We start from the raw sequence: 20,616 nt of genomic DNA on the forward strand, positions 1-20,616 counted from the left end.
TGCGAGCACGCCCAATCGCGAAATCGCGCACAACGGGGTGGCTGAAGACCGTAGATGATTGGCCGACAGGCGGAGCAACTTCCTCGGAGCTTATGATGGTTGCAGAGGGTGGTATGAGAGCAACCCCTTGGAAACTCTGCCGTCGAAAGCGCGAAAGTCAACTCGCAAGGTTTCCCCTCTAATCGAACAGTGCTCGAAAGAGACCCGCCATCAGACACCTTGTTCGACGATTTTATGACACTGCTAATGTGTGCTGTTTCTACCTGATTGGCTCTCGTTTTTTGCAGTATAATAAATCTTTGTAAACGACAGGAATTTTTGATAAGTACGATACTGTAGACACTTTGTTTTTGAGATTCAAAGGAGATGATACGTGGATTGTCTTCTCCTTGTCTTCTTGTTGTCTTGGCTGCCATTTTCTCAGCTCTCGACAGTGCAAAGGACTGACAATCTTATGACACAATTTTATGATAGTACTGTGTACAAAGGACTGGTAATAATGAATAACCAGCACTAGGAACAATTTTGTGACACCGTATTGGACATTGATGTGATTAATGTATTGAAAGGACTGATAGCGCAACACAAAGTGTGGAGATGCATGTTGATTAGGAAGACGTAGAAAATGCAGGTAAAACATCAAGATCTTTCAATTGTAATTTTAGAAATCATGAAGTATGAAGATTTATGAATTTTAGAATTTATAAATTTATTAAACTTGTGCAGTAAACAACTTCGAACTACAAATTTAACCCAACATAAAAGTAGTATAAATTGACACTCCGTATATATCATTTTATTGTTCGAAGGTAGCTAAAAATCTCGAGTTATCGAATAATCGGAACAGTTTTTAGAAAGACAGCCATGAAACGTTAGTGAACACCTGTAACTTTCACACGATGTATACTACAGTATCACGATTGCGAGAGATGGTCGTAATAAACGGCACCCGTCGTTGAATATTTTATTTATTATTGCCTGAAAATCGATGATTGTCATCTTTCGGCCACGTGTTGTCCACTGATCCCTAGTTTGCATAATTAGACTGTTTCATAGTCTCCCCAGCTTCTGAACACGTATGAGCGTAATAAAAAATTCATAGAAATTGCTGCATCGACTGGAATCAAAAAACAACTTCCATGTAATGATACATTAGTTATTAACTTTTATTACAAAATTATTTTATAACAATATTTTTATCTGCATTCTAATATGACCTTCTATGTACAAATGTTACGTAAAATATTTACTCTTTCCTTTATAAATAAAATATTAATTACATCAATTTGAACTGATATTAAATAATCAATTTAAAGCCGATATTAATTTTACCAGAGTGTATAATTTCTCCAACGTTACATTTCACAAATTTAATTATTCTACAAATTTTCGTTACTAAAAAATTTATATTTTGTGACATGTATTGGATCATTGAAAGTTATTTTTGCGAACATGTATATAATCCACTGTGCTCAATATACAGTGTTTAATATGCAGTAAAAAATGAGAATATAATATAGCAATAGGAATGAAAGTAGGTGTGAAAACTTAATTTCAACCGCATCGGTTCTGTCAGGGAAAAGCAAGCGGACTGCACATGATAGGTCGAAGGATCCGTAGATTCTGAAGCACCTTCTCGACGTGGCAGGAGCAGAAAATCGCGTTGAAGTGGCAACGGTCGGGCTAATGGCTCAGAGACGATATTTTGTTAAACAAGGAAACCTTTTATCCCCCGTACCATTTTCTCGGGCGAACGCTCGGGGACAGGGATGGCTCCGTTTCAAAAGAACTGTGCTTGTGTTCACTCTCATCGGTTCCTATGTACGTACAGTCAACGCCAAATCTGCCATCTCTAGGGAAATGTTACCAAACTGAGGAACATTTAACTGTTCGCTAATTGTTCTTAGCGATTTTTGACGAGTTGAACATTTTGGGGGTGGATTAAGAATTTGGGGACTTTTGAATTTGACGATCTTGGGACTTGGGGAGTTCGAGATTAGGTGGGGGAATGTAGGTATTTGGACACGTAGGTATTTGAGAATTTTAGGAATTTTGAATCGTAGGATTTGGAGAATTTAAGAATTCAGGAAATTTGAGGATTTTTAGGATCTAGGAAGTTGGAGTGATCGACTACTTTGGGGGATGTAGAGATTTAGAGATCTAGGAATTTAGTGAATCTAGTGTTTTGAGAATAGGAATCTTGGAAACTTAAAATTTGTCTGAATAGGAAATCTAGGAAGTCGTAGTAAATTTCTGAATTTGGAAATCTAAGCATATGAAGATGGTGAAATATGGAAATTTAAAAATGTAAGAATATCAAGATTCAGAAATTTGAAAATATAAAATATGAGAAAGTAAAAATTTGTCCATAAATCATATGTGTACTCTACGTATCACATGTATAATATAAAGTTTGCATCAAGGTGTATCTTATGGAGTCCAAGTTCTATCAATATAAGATTGAAAAATAACCATTGTTACATTATGTGAATCACACACAGAAGCTAATTGAGGTATTTAACCATATAAATACCGACGTGTTTGTTATGAATATACCAATGAAAAAGCGTTGATCTCTATTTGTATCGCGTGGCAAATGGAACGATTGCGAAGATGCTCCTGATAAAAGCAGCCCTGAACCGTCACTTTGGTTTTCTTGTCACCAGAAGGGAACGAGCTGGAAGTGTGAACCGTCGACCACTACGACAAGATGCCATCTGCCTTTTCTCATGGTTCACCCACGCATATACTGCCATTCTCGCGAAATTCCTTCGATCCCTCCCGCTCTCAATCACTTCTCACTTTCAGCCCTTCTAAGATGCGAATCGATGTGGCTCACCTACTCAACAACTCTCCGGAGTTTTGTTCGTGGTAAGCTTCGACTGACAAGTTAATTCACTCTGTTTCGGGGAAACGAGGTGATGTATAGGATCTTGATATAACTTTAGCAGTGCTCAATTAACCAACCCGCAAAATACTGCTTAGGGTGTGGAGAAGTGTTACAGAAATTTTATTTAATTTTAAAGTTTTTTAGATATTTGGAGTACATTGTTAGACTCTTGACTTGCGTTACAGTGATATGAAATTAAGACGTTCTGTCGTTTAAAAATGTGGAAAGCATTGTTAAACTCTTGACATGCGTCACAGTGATATGAAATTAGAAAGAGGTTCTGTCGTTTAAAAATGTGGAAAGAATACCGAAAGTGTCATTCTGAAGTTCTTACGTTCTAAAAAGATATTCACAATTCCAATCTTCAATTATCTTCGCTTAAAATATCTGTATTCCTCTAAAGAATAACAAGTCAAAGTAGAAATAGCGATTTATTAAAAATAACTAAAATTACTTTGGAATAAAAACTTTGCAAAGAGTAATTCTGAAAGAAAAAAAAAATGGTTCCGGCCGGGATCGAACTGGCGACCTTCTGCGTGTAAAGCAGACGTGATAACCGCTACACCACGGAACCACATGTCAGGAGTTCCCTTTCTATGATTTATAAGTGGAACTTGCATTACACTGTACTAATTATAAAAGAATAAACTGAACATAATGTAAAGTTACATTAAGTTACGAGTTATAACGTTGATTCTTAATTCTAAATAAAATTCTTTCTATTATCTACTTGTAATACATGACCTCAACGCACGGTGAAGATAAAGCAAATCCGAAATGACACTATTATGTAACATAATCTTACAAAGATAAAAATAATATCTGCTTAAAAATTAAGATAGGGTTACGAATGAATAGATATCATGTTTATTATTGCACTTTAATTATAAACATATGAACAAATCAGCTTGTACCGTATAGTATGCTAATGGCAGTGAAATTATTATTATACTAATATTCATGTTTTGTATAAATAGGAATATTTACGTTACATTGCACTTCTTACATTCTATTAAGTTTCGAGTGGCACTTCATTTCTTCGTGTAAAATAAAAAAAGAATATATCAATGTTTGACATAAGTACATGACAAAATTTCACGTTATCACTATTGTGTATCTTAAATACATACAAATAAATTTAATCGATTAATAAATTATCTGTATTTGCTTCTGCAAAACAAAATGGAAGAAATGACGGAAGACGGTGATACAGCGTTTCAGTCTTGCCAATAGAAATTTCATAATCAATGTTATTTAAAACAAATTGGTCCAACCGTAAAACCAAATGCCTGTTGTGGTAATCCATAATCGACCGGATAGAAATCCACCAACGGTAATTGTTGTAATTTTTTACTTTCGATCAAAAACACCGTTTCTCCTTTACTTTTACGTGTTTTGCAGTTGTCCACCGTAATTTGCGGCTGGATACCGGTGTGCGAAAATTCGTCCTCGTTCGCACCGAGCAATCGTAAAGAAAAATTATAGTCGGAATTCAAAGTATTGTACCAGCCAATGCTGTTCATGCAGGTGTACGTGAAGTTTTGATAAGCTTCTTCACTCAATAGACGCAGGAAATTTAATTGCACCACTCCGATCGTTTCGTATGTAATCTGTAAAGTTAAACGACTTCGATAAACCCATAGGTATCTAATTCAAAACGTATAAAAATTTTATTTCAGCGCTTTGCAATTTTAGCACGTTGGAATTTAGGGACTGTAGAATTTGAGGGCAACAGGATTTAGGGACTTCAGAGTTTTTAAACTTTATAATTTCAAAACTTTTTACGGATGAGACTTTCGAATTTTAGAAACTCTCTGTTTAGAGACTCCAGAATTTTGACAATTTTAGAAGTCATCACTTTTTAAAGTTCGAGACGTTGAAAGATAGAACTGCAGTAGAAATAAATCTAAACATTTTTGCGATACCTATAGCTTAAACTTACTTTAAATCCGCCACGCAGGTTCGAATACCAATCTGTTTTATTATTTTCCTTTTTCCATGGTATATTCGGCATCTGACTCGTGTGGATATCAGGATGTACGCAGGTTTCACCCGCGTTCGTCATATTGCAGTAAACATACACAGCATCGTCGGCCATTCCCAAATTTGGATCGATCCAATACCAACCTATCGTATAAATTCCTCGATTAGACCAATAAATTCTCGAGCGAAGAACGCGCATACTAACCATCGGTAAAATGTGGATGCCCATAAAACAGATCCTTACAAGTTCTTACAGGATTTTCTCTACTCCCAATCGGTTTACGTATTCGATCCAGTTCTTGTCTCATGGCATAGATCGAGCTGTACATGTCCAAAAATTTAGGTCCAAATTCGTCCTCTTCATTTTTGTCCGAACTTTCAGCTTCCTCTTTCTCGTTTCTGAAATGTCTACTCTCACGATCACGTCGATTTACATGTACAATATTCGCATATTTTCTTACGTTTTCACATCTCGTTTCTTTCTCAAAATCTGTTCCCTCGTGAACAACAATTCTGGAGGAATCATCGGTTGTTCCGCCGGTGGTCCAGGAGGTCCTGGAGGTCCAGGAAGACCCGCTTCTCCTTTCGGCCCATCATTTCCAGCATTACCTTTAGGTCCCGATGGTCCCTCCATTCCTGGAAGACCTGGAGGGCCCTCGTTTCCTTTCATCCCAGTTAAGCCTACGGGTCCTTGATTACCCTTGGGTCCTTCGGGTCCTGTAGCACCTCGTGGTCCTTGTTCTCCTTTTTCGCCTTGTTCTCCTTTAAGTCCTATGTGGCCTAATTCGCCTCGATGTCCTTTGATACCCCTTTTACCCCTATCTCCTTTTTGACCTTTGGGTCCGACGGGTCCTGCTTTTCCAGGAACGCCAACAGCTCCTGTCATTCCAGGCGGGCCATTTTCTCCTGCGAGTCCTGGAAGTCCTCTCAGACCTGGTAAACCTGCTGGTCCTGGCAAACCTTGGTCTCCTATGCGACCTTGCGGTCCCGGAGCTCCTGGCAGACCTGTGTCTCCCTTTTCTCCGGGCATTCCAGGACTGCCCTGCAATCCTGCAGGACCCTCTGTTCCCTAAACGACGTATTAATTCCTATCATTAGTTCACGATTTTGCACGTTCTTTTGGAAGATACGGGAGAGTTTGTTGAAGTAACCGTATTAACTCTATACCTGTTTTCCAGGTGGGCCAGGAAGTCCTTCCTTTCCTGGAGGACCAATTTCTCCTGGCGGCCCAGGATCTCCAGGTTTACCATCTTCGCCATCTTTGCCGGGGTCTCCTTTTAAGCCAGCTAACCCAGGTTCTCCGGGAGGTCCAGGAAAACCAGGAGGTCCTGCGTTACCCTTGGGTCCTTCAGGACCGATTATTCCGCGGCTACCGGGTGGGCCAGGTGGTCCACTCTTTCCTTCCTCACCTTTTGGACCTGGAGGACCTCTTTCACCCTATAATATGCATTTCAACGTGAAGTCTTTAACTTTGTTTAGTCGGTAAGCAGAAAACTATTTTACCGATTTTCCTTCAGGACCACTTGAACCAGGCAGTCCCGGTATCCCAGCATCTCCTTTTTTCCCTTGACGTCCCTCCGGTCCTGGAGGGCCTTGTAATCCTTCGGATCCCTTAGGTCCTCTCGGTCCTTGCTCGCCTGGAGATCCTGCTGGACCCATAGGACCAACTGTACCGGTATCTCCGACTTCTCCTTTTAATCCAGCTGGTCCTGGCAGTCCTTGCGGCCCTATAGGACCGGGAGGACCCGATGCACCAATGGGACCATCTTCTCCTTTTGGTCCTTGTCTTCCGATTTCTCCGGGCGGTCCTTTTTCGCCGGGTAAACCGATAGCGCCAGGTTCACCTCGAATTCCTTGCAATCCAGGCGGACCGGGAGGACCCTGAAAAAAGTGAAATAATATAAAAGCGCGAAAAATATACTTTATTCGATTTAAATAATCTTTACCATTTCTCCTTGCGATCCTTTAAATCCTTTCTCGCCAGGTGGACCAATATCTCCTTTATCGCCGTCCTCCCCTGGAACTCCTACAGGACCAGGAGAACCCGGCAATCCGCGTTGTCCTGGTAAACCATCTCGTCCTGTAGGACCTGGTAGACCAGGTTCACCCTAGTAATTAAAAACATTTTTTCATTTGTTCACATTAATACGATTTGTTTGCGAACTGTCGTTACCCTATCGCCTTTTAAACCAAGTGGTCCTGGTGGTCCTTTCGGTCCTTGACTTCCCTGCGGTCCGGTCTCTCCATCCTTTCCAGGCTCTCCCTGCGCACCTTTATCACCGGCCGGACCAGGCGCACCAGTTAATCCAATTTCTCCTTTCGAACCTGGCATTCCCTTTATCAAAAGAAACTCTCATTTGTAAATGTTCGATTTCATAAATGAACGTAATTGTTAGGAACAGAACAAACCGGTAAACCACTCAATCCTCGTTCACCAGGAAATCCTGGCAAGCCACTCGGACCAGGTGGACCGTCCTTTCCTGGTAGACCAAGCGGTCCTGGTGGTCCTTCTTTCCCCTGTTCACCGGGAGGACCTGTCTCTCCAGGAATGCCTGGGTTTCCTGGGTTTCCAGGTTCTCCTGGTTGACCGGGTTCGCCAGCTGGACCTTGTGGTCCAATAACTCCGGGAGCACCCGGTGGTCCTTGAGGTCCTGAATCACCGGCTGGTCCGCGTTCTCCGGGTGGACCAGCAATTCCATCTTTCCCATCGAGACCTGCTTGACCTGGAGGTCCCACGAATCCACGTGGGCCTTCCACTCCTGGTGGACCAGGTTCTCCTTGCGATCCAGGAGGACCCGGTTGTCCTGTATCTCCCTTCGGTCCAGGCAATCCTTCGGCACCACGTCTTCCACGAGCTCCTCTGAAACCCTTTTCAACAAATTTAGTTACATAATTTATGACAGTATTGAGTTGGCCAAAAAGTTATGTCGTTATTAATCAACTTTTATTCTATTCGTATGTCAACATTTTCTTCTTTAACAAATGCATACATGATCTTCAAACATACATTTTATGACCATTCGAATATTTCCAATTATTTTAATTATTTGATGTATTTCCTTACGTACTCTAGGTCCTGGCTCACCACGTTCCCCTGGTGCACCGTTGTTTCCCTAAGATAAAAAAATAATAAATGACAATGATATCAAATTTCATATATAATTTTAATAGTGAACTTCCTCTTACCCGTTCTCCTTTGTCTCCAGCAAAACCTTCTCTTCCTGGCTGACCCTTGTCACCTTTCTCTCCAATATTTCCAGGATATCCAACGAAACCTGGAGGACCAGTTTTGCCTTTCTCACCAGGTGGACCAGTAGCGCCACGTTCACCTCGTGGTCCTTCGAAACCCTTCGGTCCTTCTAAACCTTCTAATCCAGGAATTCCTTGTGGACCCGACGAACCGGGTTCTCCCTTGGCTCCAGTATCACCCTTTTCTCCTTCTGCACCCCTCTCGCCTTTATCGCCTCGTTCGCCAGGCGATCCACGTTTGCCTTCATCGCCTTTTACACCGCGAACTCCTGGAAAGCCTATTGGACCTTGTGGACCCTGCAGTCCTTGCTCTCCTTTCATTCCAGGAGCGCCAGGATTCCCCGGATGGCCAGGTGGTCCGTCTGCTCCTGGGAGACCAGGAATACCAGGTTTTCCTTGAGGTCCCTAAAAATGATCTCTGCAAATTTTCTTCGGAGGAACATTGCGAAGTTTGAAAACTTACGACTAAACCGGTTGGACCCAGAACTCCTTGGGGTCCAGGTGGACCCGCGGGCCCTGCCGGACCTGGTGGACCTGGTGAACCCGAAGAACCTGGAGGACCAGTATTACCTTTTGCTCCCGGTGGACCTTCGCTTCCAGGGATACCAGGATTTCCTGGTAATCCAGGAAAACCTCGAGGTCCTATGAATCCTCTAGGTCCCTAAAATAATCTCAAAATGAAACCTGACTGTTCAAAACAAGATTCATTTTGCCAATAACTTGTCATTGGTAAATTGTGTTTTTTGAACGCTATTTATATTACCATTTCACCAGGTAAACCTGGCAGACCCGGAGGACCATCGTCGCCTTGCATCCCCTCGTGACCCGGTAAACCCGGTTCACCGGTTGCACCTGGAGGTCCCCTTTCACCTTTATCACCCGGTAGCCCAGGTAATCCAGGCACACCTTGTTCGCCTTTCATTCCAGGTGGCCCGCTTGAACCTCGTTCACCATCTCTCCCAGGTCGTCCTCGTCGACCTTCTCTACCAGTGTTACCAGGAATTCCTACAACATAAAGTTGTAAAATTATTTTGGTCGATACATCGCCACAAACACATACATATTACTATTGGGGTGAAGTAATGGTACCTCTTTCGCCACGAGGTCCAGGTTCACCCACTTCCCCAGGTTCTCCTTTCTGACCTTGAGGTCCCGGTGGTCCCTCAGGTCCTGAGATACCCGTCATACCCATAGGACCTTCGGCACCCCTCATAGCCATCATGTGCTGCGAAAGCATTTGCCTCAAAGCTTCCACCTGAGAATCTGGTCCTTTCTCGTTCCCTTGCTGATTCAACGTTGGTATCACGAAAACGTTACCCGGTGGACCAGGTATACCCTGCAATCCTCCCAGTCCATCCCTTCCTGGTTCTCCCTTCTTCCCCGGTGGTCCAGGTACACCTGGAGGACCCGGAAATCCTCGTGGCCCTGGTGGACCTCGAATACTGTAATACATAGAGTTATAATAGGACTCTTCGGGAGAATCCGTGGGTTTAAGAGTTTCTTGAGCTCCTATTAAGTTTTCGGAACTGTCAGGTGTTTCTGGCGTCGTTGTTTGATACTCTACGGTGTAAATGTTGGTCGCGACTTGCAAAATTGGTCTGGATGTCGTATTCACAAATCCATAAGTTAAATTGTATCGTTCATTATCCTCCACTGACGTGTCCACATTTTCTTCTTCACTTTCCTCTTCGTAATCTTCCGTCACCCTCCTCAAATCGTTTGTTTGTTCGGTATAGGGCACAGTAAATCCAGGCACTCTAGAAGATATTCTATCGTAGTTTCTAGAGTAATTTATGTTATTGTAACTTGTTTGATAAAGCGATCTATTCAATGAGGCCTCTGCACCAGAAAATCTGGAATGTTGGTACGGTTGAGTAATACCAATTGTCGAAGTGTCGTAATACGTGGACGAGGTTGTACGCGTTACAGGACTGTAATTTCGCAGCTGATTTTGATAACCGCTCAACCGTGACCTGTACCTCGATTGATTTCTACAATCTGGAGCGAAGATCGTGCACATCTCGTAAGCCGCGTCTGGAATCGGAGCTATCTTCAACATTTCTAAGCTTCCCTACAAACAATTTCAATCGCATTCTGAAACGTGCTTAAAAATAATAAATACATATGGTGGAATCTTGCTATATGGCTGCCTAGGACCAGTTAGACCAGAAGATCTAGAAATCCAATAATTTGTTTATATCGATCCTGACGTTACTGCATAAAAATAAATTTGTTTACATGGCTAGTCTCATAATTCCTCTCGCTCCAGTCCGTTGCCATATATCAAGACTGCCCCACCATTTTCTACTAACCAAATACATATTCCCATCGACAAGCTGTTGGCCAATTATTATAATACCATCAACACTGATGGTCTCGTCGAGATTCCTCCGGAGTTCTTTAGAAATATGCCTGGTGCAATCGACGATAAGCGTGACCGTATCTCCCTTAATACTGACACCTAAGCGATGCCATTTTCCATCGGAGATGTCAACCCCGAATGAAATAGACTGATCGTCGTCGTCTGGCGTGGTACTATAGTAAAGAGTTACATCATTGCCCAACGATAGCACCAACTGTTCCTCACCGCTGTCACTGTAGATCGCAAACACCGTGGCAACAGGATATCCTAATTACAATGACAGAATAAATATCGTATTGCGAAGCGTCTTGATATCACGAAAAATTCGAACCGACCGTATCTTGGCCTGGCAACGACTAAAATGGAGAAATCTCGCGATATGCCGGTAGGAAATAAAGTATTCGTATTGATCGTCAATAGAGCACTTTCAGCGATGTCGTAAGCGACACTGTCATTTCTGTGGCAACGATTTTGGACTATCGTTACTCCGACAGGCTCTTGTCGCATCCCTGTACCTTCTATCAGGTCCACGATGTTCTTTTCTGCAATTGATCAGAAAATGACGATGATGAAAGTTCGTGATTTTGCAAGAAACGCGAGAAGTAATTAAATAACCACGGTGACGGCAAGATGAACAACTGGAAACCTAATAACCCCTGAACCCGACTGACATAACTCATTGTGTTACGGCGAACGGTTAAAACAGTTCTATTAACAAGTCCTCTTTTCCAGAGTAGAACACGCGGTTTTGCATGCTACGGGCAGCGGCTCAATTAATGTAATAGGGATCACTTAAAAAGACATCCAATAGTAAATGGACTTTTATTACATAGTCCATAAGTATGATTTCAACGAGTACTTGCAGAGGCTAGAGTAAAATTGGGCATAACTCTGATACAGTTCTGCAAACACTATATATTTTAATATTAAGTGCAGAACTGCTTAGGAAATATTGGATAGACATTAATACAGAATTGCGCCCGGAAAATCCTTCATATTTGTCTGCTGAATAGAAACATATTTTATAGACGCTATTATTTATGCATACAAACATGGTACCATGATATATCATTTTTCGTATTTACTCATGGAAGAGTTTTTTACACTTGTTTGCATATCATCATATATGACCCATCAGACATCTTTGAAAATATTGATAATACAGAAACCTATTTTATGCAAAAGCTACATGAATTTTAGTGATTATCAGGTGTAGCTTTCATCTACATAAAGGAGAGTAGCTTTTCTGACCGGAATCAAATATTTTTAAATATACCATTCTACTTGTTACTATCCATACTATCATTTTTATAAAACATTTTTTATATTGTCAATGTTTTCGGAGATATTTAAACAGGATTTGAATGGGACATACGATATATGTATTTCATTTAAGTGAATTAAATAAATATTACTCATATGTTTGTAACTGCTAATGTTAATGGTACTGCTAATTTTCTTCAAGTTAATAGATATGTTAATTATTTAAATCGCAATAAAATTACCCATATCTTTGAGAGTGATATCGGCCAATACCGGGTACAACCCCAGTGCCAGGAGAGAGCAGAGCACCCAAGAAACGGAGCCGATTGTAATTCTTCTCCATTGTTGCTTCACGTGGTCCCGCCGCATGCTACTCTTTCCTCGTCAAATCATGATTTTTCCAGCGAACTTCTTTAAATTATGTGCACCATAGAAAAAAAAAGGAAGACGCACTGACAATGAACTCGCAGAGAACCGATGTGAATGAAGAAGCCCCGAAGAACGCTGCGAAACTTATCCGAATGTAATAGTCGTTTCGATGCAGTCACCATCCCCACGCGTTTCCTCCTTTTCTGCTTCAATCCCTCCTTTCTAATGTCATGTCTCCCCATCTTTCTTTCCTTGTAAACGCCGATGCAATATACACGCATTCCACACATGTGTCCTTTTAATGACAATCCCGTGTCTCCTCTATTGACACTGATTCGGATAACACGTGGCGCTCGAACAGGGTTGGGATCCAGATGCATTTTTGCTGAAGTCAATTTTGGTCGAATTTTTAGATATTTCTGTCACCAAGTCTCGAAGTACCAAAATTCTCAAGTTTCAAGATTTAATATACCGAAACTCTGACATTCCAAACTCTCGAAGTTTTTGCAGAAGTCAATTTTGGTCTTAATATCAGTCATTTCTGTCACCAAGTCTCGAAGTACCAAAATTCTCAAGTTTCAAGATTTAATATATCGAAACTCTGACATTCCAAACTCTCGAAGTTTTTGCAGAAGTCAATTTTGGTCTTAATATCAGTCATTTCTGTCACCGTGTCTCGAAGTACCAAAATTTTCAAGTTTCAAGATCTAGTATAACGAAACTCTGACATTTCAAAATCCCGAAGTTCCAAGAGTCCAAAATACTTAAATTCCCAAAGCTCTGAGTTCTGAAATTCGAAAATCCCGAAATCACTGAATTACCAAATCACAAAATTCCGATTTTCCTAGATTGCAAAAACCATTACCAAGTAAAGAATAAAACAACTTAGAAGTGCGGTATAAAATATGATTTGCTAATAAATTCTGGATTACTGTTTTGCATTGTCCCTCGAGTAAATATCATCATCATTTAACTGTGCAGGTTTTAATTAACTACTTCCTCGATACTTTTGATTAATTACTTCCCGACTTAATTTATTTCGCAGTTCTCCGTTCGCTATGAATGCATCTTAACATCCGTGTAACGATTAAAATGTATTCTATCGATATCAAAAATTCTTTGCGTATTTTTTTTTTATTATTTTTTCTATGTTGGAAATTAATACTTTATAAGAAAGTAATTAACAGGTTAATTAATCGATAATTACATAAAAAGAAGACCTTTCCAATTTTCATAATTTTTAAATATATTGTAATATAAAATTAAAATTTTGCGTTTTTCCTTACAATTAGTTTTCTCGAATGAAGGAATATATTACAATATCGATACAATAATATCAATTATAATATCATTGTAATCTGCCAAAAATATGTTACATTTCAAAGGCCATAAAACACTGTAGCCATTTAAGTGTAGGTAGCGGGAATTAATGGAAGTAAATTTGAAATGTTACCCTAAAAATATACACTGAATTACCGATCGAGTAAAAAGAATATTGCTATGAAAGAAAATGTTGAAAATAAAATTATAACGTGGATGTCGGTATGACAGAGATTTACTCGATCACCAACCAGCCTCCATTACAGTTTGCTCATTTATCGAGATGTGATCAACGGTAAACAAGTTTTACTCCAGTAATAATATTTACAAAGAACTTATATCGAGCACGTTCACAATATAAATAAAAACTATACGCATTTTGCATTTTAAGATTGTACCTAATTATGTAAATCGATTTACTAAACAAGTACGAGCATCAACATAACCTTAAAAGATAGTAAAGAGTTGTCAACATAACCTCAAAAATATTTTCAACTCAACGTGTTTAAAGTGAAAATAATTCACGATGTCTAAGAAAAGGAAGGTAAAAGTGTACAGAGCAAAGAAGAAACAGCTACCTGAAGCAAAAGTAATCGCAGAATTACAATTGAAATATGACAGTGTACGGTTTTTTACTTTTCTTTCATAAATGTTTAGGTTTAATTCTTCCTCATGTGAATTATATTTTTACAGATTGATGAAACTAAAGTTAAAAAATTTACGGATCTTCCATTATCAAAGAAAACACAGAAAGGTTTGGCAGAAAATAATTATGTTGATATGACAGATATTCAAAGGCAAAGCATCGGACTTGCATTACGTGGGAATGATATTTTAGGAGCTGCCAAAACTGGCAGTGGAAAAACCTTAGCTTTTCTTATTCCAGTAAAGAGAATTACTAAATATATTTAATATTATATGTAGATGTTTTATTATAGTAATGTAATTTTGTATTTAAGGTTCTAGAAATTTTATATTGTAAACAATGGACAAGATTAGATGGACTTGGCGCACTCATTATCACACCAACTAGAGAACTTGCATATCAAATATATGAAACATTACGAAAAATTGGCCAATTTCATGATTTTTCTGCTGGTCTTATTATTGGTGGGAAAGATTTGAAATTCGAAAAGAAACGTGTGGATCAATGCAATATCATCATTTGTACCCCTGGTCGTTTATTACAACATATGGATGAAAATCCATTATTTGATTGTGTAAATATGCAGGTACATAAATACACAATATGTATATAAATTATTCACTTTGGTAAAGAAGTAGCAATATATTTATTTGTTTTTGAAATTATAGGTATTAGTATTAGATGAAGCTGATCGATGTTTAGATATGGGTTTTCAACAAACCATGAATTCTATCATTGAAAATTTACCTTCAAAGAGACAAACTCTTTTATTTTCTGCAACACAAACTAGGTATATATTGTTAAAAATTGTTGAAATAAAATTGTACGACTTCAAATTTTGTCCTTTTGCACATAGTTTATAGTCTCAGTTTTTTAGATCAGTGAAAGACTTGGCTAGATTGAGTTTGAAAGATCCCATGTATGTATCTGTACATGAACATGCCACACATACCACTCCTGAAGCTCTTCAACAAAGTTATATTATTTGTCCTTTAGAAGACAAATTATCAATGTTATGGTCATTCATTCGAAATCACTTGAAACAAAAAATCATTGTATTCTTCTCCAGTTGTAAACAGGTACAATAGCTTCTAACATAATTAATTTTTATTTGCTAAGAAAAGTGTCGATGTTACGTGTTTTTTTAGGTAAAATATATGTATGAAGTGTTTTGTCGACTAAGACCCGGTGTAAGTTTATTGGCCCTTTATGGTACTTTACATCAACTTAGAAGAATGGAAATATACGAAACATTTTGCAAAAAACAGTTCGCAGTTTTATTTGCTACAGATATTGCTGCTCGAGGATTAGGTAGAAAAATAATAACTGTTCATATAACAGTTGAGAAAGCTTGTGCTTTATAATTAATAAAAATGAATTTTAGATTTTCCTGCTGTAAATTGGGTTGTACAAATGGATTGTCCCGAAGATGTAAATGCATATATACATCGTGCTGGTAGAACAGCTAGATTTCAAAGCGGTGGTGAATCGCTACTAGTATTACTTTCGTCTGAAATAAAAATGGTTGAAAAACTGAAAGAACGTAAAATTCCAATATCTATGATAAAGTAAGGAGCATTATTTTTTATGTAATATGAATTATTTAATAATCTATTTAATAAATACATTGATTTAGGATTAATCCGAATAAATTGCAATCGCCACAACGTAAAATAGAAGCATTGTTAGCACGAGATGTATCACTAAAAGAAAGTGCACAAAGAGCATTTATAGCTTATGTAAAATCAGTGTTTCTAATGAAAGATAAAGAAATTTTTAATGTTCGTGCATTAAATACTGATTCGTTTGCAAGGTAGGGCATATACAACATATGCATATATGTAGATAATAATAGTATGATAATAAATCATTTTTCGCTTGGTGTATGCTTAGATCTTTAGGTTTAGCTATACCTCCAAGAATTAGATTTCTGCAAAGAATGGAACAGAAACAACAATCATCTACCAAAAATACTATAAGTGATCAGAATGATGAAAATAGTGAATCAGATAATAGTAAAAAGCAAGTGAATTCTAATTATAGTGATGATGATGACTACAAGGAGAAAAAGGAAGTCATATCAGAACAAAATACAAATAAATTTACGTTTGGTATAAATATACATATTAAATATAAAAGTATATACTTCTAGTGTGCAATTACATTTCTAATATATTATTTTTGTACATAGATGACAGTGACAATGATGACATACTTACTATAAAAAGAAAGAATGTAGACATTGATGATATAGTGATTAATGATAAGGATAATGAAGATGAATATTCAAATAAAAAGAAAGTGGTTACAAAAGCAGCAGTTGCTAAAAAAATCTTAAGGAAAAAAATAATACCTAACAAGAAAACTACTTTTGACGATGAAGGAAAGGTTTGTTTATATTATATACATAAAAATTTGATATAATATGTTATATAATACAATACTAAAACATAATTATACTACTTTATCTTTCAGGAGCTATTAGATCCTACTAAAGTTAAGATTTCAGAATTAGCTAAGCAATATGAAAATGATGTAGATTCCGGCATTAACATAGAAATAGCTAAACAAATATTGCGTGAAGAAGACCGAATCGATAAGCAACGTTTTAAAGAGAAAGTAAAAGAAAAGCATAGAGAAGAAAAACGGAAGTTAAAGGCCAGCAAAAAGAAAATAGAAAATAAAAATAGCGACGAGGACGAAGTGCAGGAAAGTGCAAATGATGATGACAATAGTGACAGCGAATATAGTGCACCAGATTTATCATGGTTACCAGACCCAGACAAAATTTATGGTAAACAACAAGACGAGGAAACAAATTGTGATATTGCAGATTCAGAGGAAAGTGAAAAGGAAACTAAGATACATAGGTACGTTTTATAATCATAAATATTAAACGCGTCACATCTAAAAAAAATATACTTGTTTTATTTTTAATATCATTTTTATCTTTGGTAATCACATACTTATCGTTTACAGGCCTCCTAAAAGGAAACTTATGACACAGAAGGAACACAAGAAAAAGAAACAAAAAATATCTCTCGAAATCGAAAACACAAATTTAAAAACTGATGAGGAATTAGCATTACAACTTTTACAAAACTGAATCACTTGTTACAGAATAAAATTTTAATCCCTTTTTTATATACTTTACAATGTTGTTAATAATATTTAACATTGGATACTTAAATTGTTCGTGTATATCAGCTGTTTCATATCCAAAATTAGAGGATTTAATAATAAAATACATTACATTCATTACTAAATTTTAGCATAATCAAATTTGTCATCAAGTTTGATGAATTCCTATAGTTACAGAGATTTAATAAATATATTTAAATATAAATATGTATATAGTACAAGAAAGTGTTTTTAATGAGATGTAAGTTAAATAGTACTTTACATCTCAAATTCGTCCCATAAGGTAGTTATAATACTTCATCAGCTATCTACATTAAGTTTGATGCTTACAATGCATATTTTATAGAAGTTAAATTTTAATAATCCAATATACAATCTTGTTTTACTAAATAAAATGTTAACATATTACTGAAAAAAAATTTGTCATTTTAGTTCAAAACTATTTAATACAATTTTGTGCGGTTCATGCAATTTTAGAGAATTTTTTTTAAACTGAAAAATATAATTACAATTAAAAATTATGATGTAATACTTTAATAAACAACTAAATATTTTTTCTAGAAAGTAAAGTTCTATAATATACATATGTGCATGAGTATGTAGATGTTTCTACAGAAATTACACAACAAAATTCATCAGTCTTACATTGATGCTGTTTTAATGTGTTTCATGATAGTATTAACAACTTCTCTGCTTGTAGCTTGTCCACCAAGATCACGAGTGTGTACACCTTGATTGATAGTTTTATTAATTGCATCTTGAATTAAAGTAGCATGACGTTTGTGTCCAAGATGACGTAACATGTCAACAGCAGCATTTAACATTGCAATAGGATTGGCAATATTTTTTCCAGCAATAGCTGTACCAGTATTACGAGTACCTGGTTCAAATACTGTATAATGATCACCAAAGTTTTTACCTGCTAACAATCCAGCACCACCCAACAAACCACATACTACATTCGACACAATTGCTCCATACAAATTAGTTGTTAAGACGATGTCAAATTGATGTGGATTCGAAACCAATTGCATACAGGTATTATCAATAATCATATTATTGTGTTCAATGTCTGGATAATCCTTTGCAACTTTCTTGGATGTTTCTAAAAATAATCCATCAGAAAGTTTCATTATATTTGCTTTATGAACTGTAGTAATCTTTTTTCGTCCATGCCTTTTAGCATATTCAAATGCATATCTTGCAAGTCGTTCAGAATTTGCACTTGTAATAACTTTCATGCTTTCTACAACACCTTTTACACTTTCATGTTCTAACATAGCATATTCTCCTTCTGTATTTTGCCTTATAATAACAATATCAATATTCTTGTGACGTGAATTTACTCCTGGATATGATACACAATGTAAAACATTAACATAAAGATCCAACTGATTTCGAAGTGCAACGTTCCTAGAAAGCACACCAGCTTCTGTGCTACGAGTTTCTATGTTCCCTTTTAATGCTACACCATTTCTACGTATTGATGTGATAGCATAATCCAAATCTTCATTATCATCTGCGTTAGGATCAATATCTACATCTTCAAAGTCAACTGGTACACCTGCATAACTAAAAACCTATAATAAACATATAAAATATTATGTAAGTTGTTTAAATGTAACAGTCTGAAGGTTGACCAATAACATACATGAAGGTCATTTTTTTTATTATTTATCTTTATACCTCTTTTACATAGGTCATTAATTCTGGACCAATTCCAGCACCAGGTAACATAGTAACTGTATGTCGTCCGCCGTAATGGGCTTTTGGGATAGGCATTACTTTTTTAATAGTTGGAGTTTTATGTTGTATTTCAAACGCAGATAACGTTGCGCATCTGTGTATTTGCGTTATAACAGGTTTTGCACGTAAATATTTAACAACTGATCGGGCAGCCATTTCGAATATTATTCTATAAAATTACACATGAAGTATAGTTAAATTCTAATATTACATCATTTAGTATAGATAAATTAACATATAAATTTTCTTACATACTTCTGTTTTATAAATTCTATTTTAACAATACCTTGAAAGTCCTTGGCAACTCCGAATTTTCAGCGCCGTTTAAACTATGATCTTTATAGGATGGAAAATCAACGTTAGAATTTTAAACAATAACGCCACCTATAATAATACTATTTTATATTATGACATATTTATTCCTTCAACGTAAGATCATACGCATCACCTAATGGTTTTTTATATGGCCTGCGCATGTCAGCCATGATTGGTTCGAATACGATTCGTAACCAAGAGCAACACACATGCGTTCTTACGAGATGGTGTTATCAAACGCATATATCCGGTGATATTTTGTTTTGTATACTTCTTATGTTATCTCCTCTTACGGGATGTAAGAATATATGCATAGATATTAAATATATAAGGATGCAACATATTCTAAAGCATATTCAAATGTTCGAGTTCGATTAATTATCGTAAAATTTAAACTAAAAATTGAAGACTTTTTTATAAATTTGATAAATGAGATCGGTATCAACTATTATGGACCTCTTTTGCAGCAACTTTGCTCTTCTTGCTTATAATCTAAACTTATCCCAAAAAGTAGAATACTTCTTGTTTATAACTCACACATTTTATTCTATATCGATACCTCTTCTCTCTGTTCGTATATTTTGTCCATCTTGTATATAACCGACAGGTGGAAAGCGTGATACCGCTAGTTGGTGGGAAATCTTCTGAAGTTAGCCATGTTGCGCGAATCGAGAATGATTTTCCGTTATAACAATAATGATTTTATATAAATTTCTCTTTATAATCTTAATAATTAAATATTATTATATATTGAACATAATTTTTTATGTCATATTTCAATATGACTTTTAACTCTGTAATTTTAAGTGTGTTATGAGAAATTATTTTATATTAAAACATCTATTGTTTATAAAATAAATGATTCTTAAAAACGCTTGGTTTATATATTCATTATTGAAATTTCGTATATCAATATATTTACAGTTTTTAAATAATTAATGGATAAAATAATGATAAACAAGTTATGATTTTTAAAAAAGAATGTAACGTACACAAACATTTTGAATTGATAGGTCATGATGTTAAGAAAAAAAAAAATGATATTCGTAATAAGTACATACTGTCTTCAAACATCATTTTTAGTGATGGGAATATACAAATAATAATTAAGTAGTATTTTTATAAATATATAAGTAATTTTACTTATTTTTAGGGCCAGAAATTTGTTGATATTAGAAAATAATAAACCTGTATATAGAATTTATTTCAAACTAAATGTTGGTCACACTGCTACTTTTCGCGGTAATGCTATAACAAGACGCCAAATCGTCAGAAAGCCCGCCGCGTCGTTCTTATGTGCATCTCGTGTAACTCGCAGTTATCTCCTAAGTA

At 36.7% G+C, this 20,616-nt stretch overlaps 3 protein-coding genes and 1 non-coding gene across 6 annotated transcripts; 1 reads left to right on the plus strand and 3 right to left on the minus strand.

The window, feature by feature from the left end:
• Positions 1–3,391: 3,391 nt before the first annotated feature.
• Positions 3,392–3,464, minus strand: TRNAV-UAC (transfer RNA valine (anticodon UAC)). Its single transcript has one exon. It is a non-coding gene; the product is annotated as a tRNA-Val (tRNA).
• A 294-nt stretch (positions 3,465–3,758) lies between these two features.
• LOC100882960 (uncharacterized) lies at positions 3,759–12,123 on the minus strand. The gene is made up of 17 exons (XM_012289081.2): positions 11,990–12,123; positions 10,820–11,026; positions 10,435–10,751; positions 9,212–10,193; positions 8,886–9,127; positions 8,586–8,783; positions 8,060–8,527; positions 7,942–7,986; positions 7,283–7,741; positions 7,047–7,208; positions 6,820–6,981; positions 6,377–6,754; positions 6,041–6,310; positions 5,335–5,942; positions 5,079–5,272; positions 4,833–5,017; positions 3,759–4,500 (listed from the first exon to the last, which is right to left on the minus strand). The coding sequence occupies exons 1-17, from the start codon at positions 12,114–12,116 to the stop codon at positions 4,141–4,143; spliced, it is 5,364 nt and encodes a 1,787-aa protein (XP_012144471.2). The 5' UTR covers positions 12,117–12,123; the 3' UTR covers positions 3,759–4,140.
• Positions 12,124–13,637: 1,514 nt separating this feature from the next.
• LOC100877890 (putative ATP-dependent RNA helicase DDX10) lies at positions 13,638–17,272 on the plus strand. 2 transcript variants are annotated; one of them, XM_076538033.1, is made up of 13 exons: positions 13,638–13,731; positions 13,828–14,058; positions 14,130–14,321; positions 14,396–14,668; positions 14,751–14,872; positions 14,960–15,161; positions 15,231–15,393; positions 15,467–15,650; positions 15,719–15,895; positions 15,976–16,193; positions 16,274–16,470; positions 16,558–16,952; positions 17,062–17,272. In XM_076538033.1, the coding sequence occupies exons 2-13, from the start codon at positions 13,963–13,965 to the stop codon at positions 17,186–17,188; spliced, it is 2,346 nt and encodes a 781-aa protein (XP_076394148.1). In that variant the 5' UTR covers positions 13,638–13,731; positions 13,828–13,962; the 3' UTR covers positions 17,189–17,272. The 2 variants fall into 2 exon arrangements, with proteins under 2 accessions (XP_076394148.1, XP_012144472.2); XM_012289082.2 differs by having other exon boundaries at positions 13,657–14,058.
• Idh3g (Isocitrate dehydrogenase (NAD(+)) 3 non-catalytic subunit gamma) lies at positions 16,989–19,569 on the minus strand. Of its 2 annotated transcripts, none has more exons than XM_012289084.2 (3): positions 19,225–19,569; positions 18,910–19,138; positions 16,989–18,803 (listed from the first exon to the last, which is right to left on the minus strand). In XM_012289084.2, the coding sequence occupies exons 2-3, from the start codon at positions 19,123–19,125 to the stop codon at positions 17,865–17,867; spliced, it is 1,155 nt and encodes a 384-aa protein (XP_012144474.1). In that variant the 5' UTR covers positions 19,126–19,138; positions 19,225–19,569; the 3' UTR covers positions 16,989–17,864. The 2 variants fall into 2 exon arrangements, with proteins under 2 accessions (XP_012144474.1, XP_012144473.1); XM_012289083.2 differs by having other exon boundaries at positions 19,256–19,566.
• Positions 19,570–20,616: the final 1,047 nt, after the last annotated feature.

The sequence above is a fragment of the Megachile rotundata genome, chromosome 1 (assembly GCF_050947335.1).
Source record: "Megachile rotundata isolate GNS110a chromosome 1, iyMegRotu1, whole genome shotgun sequence".
NCBI lineage: Eukaryota > Metazoa > Arthropoda > Insecta > Hymenoptera > Megachilidae > Megachile > Megachile rotundata.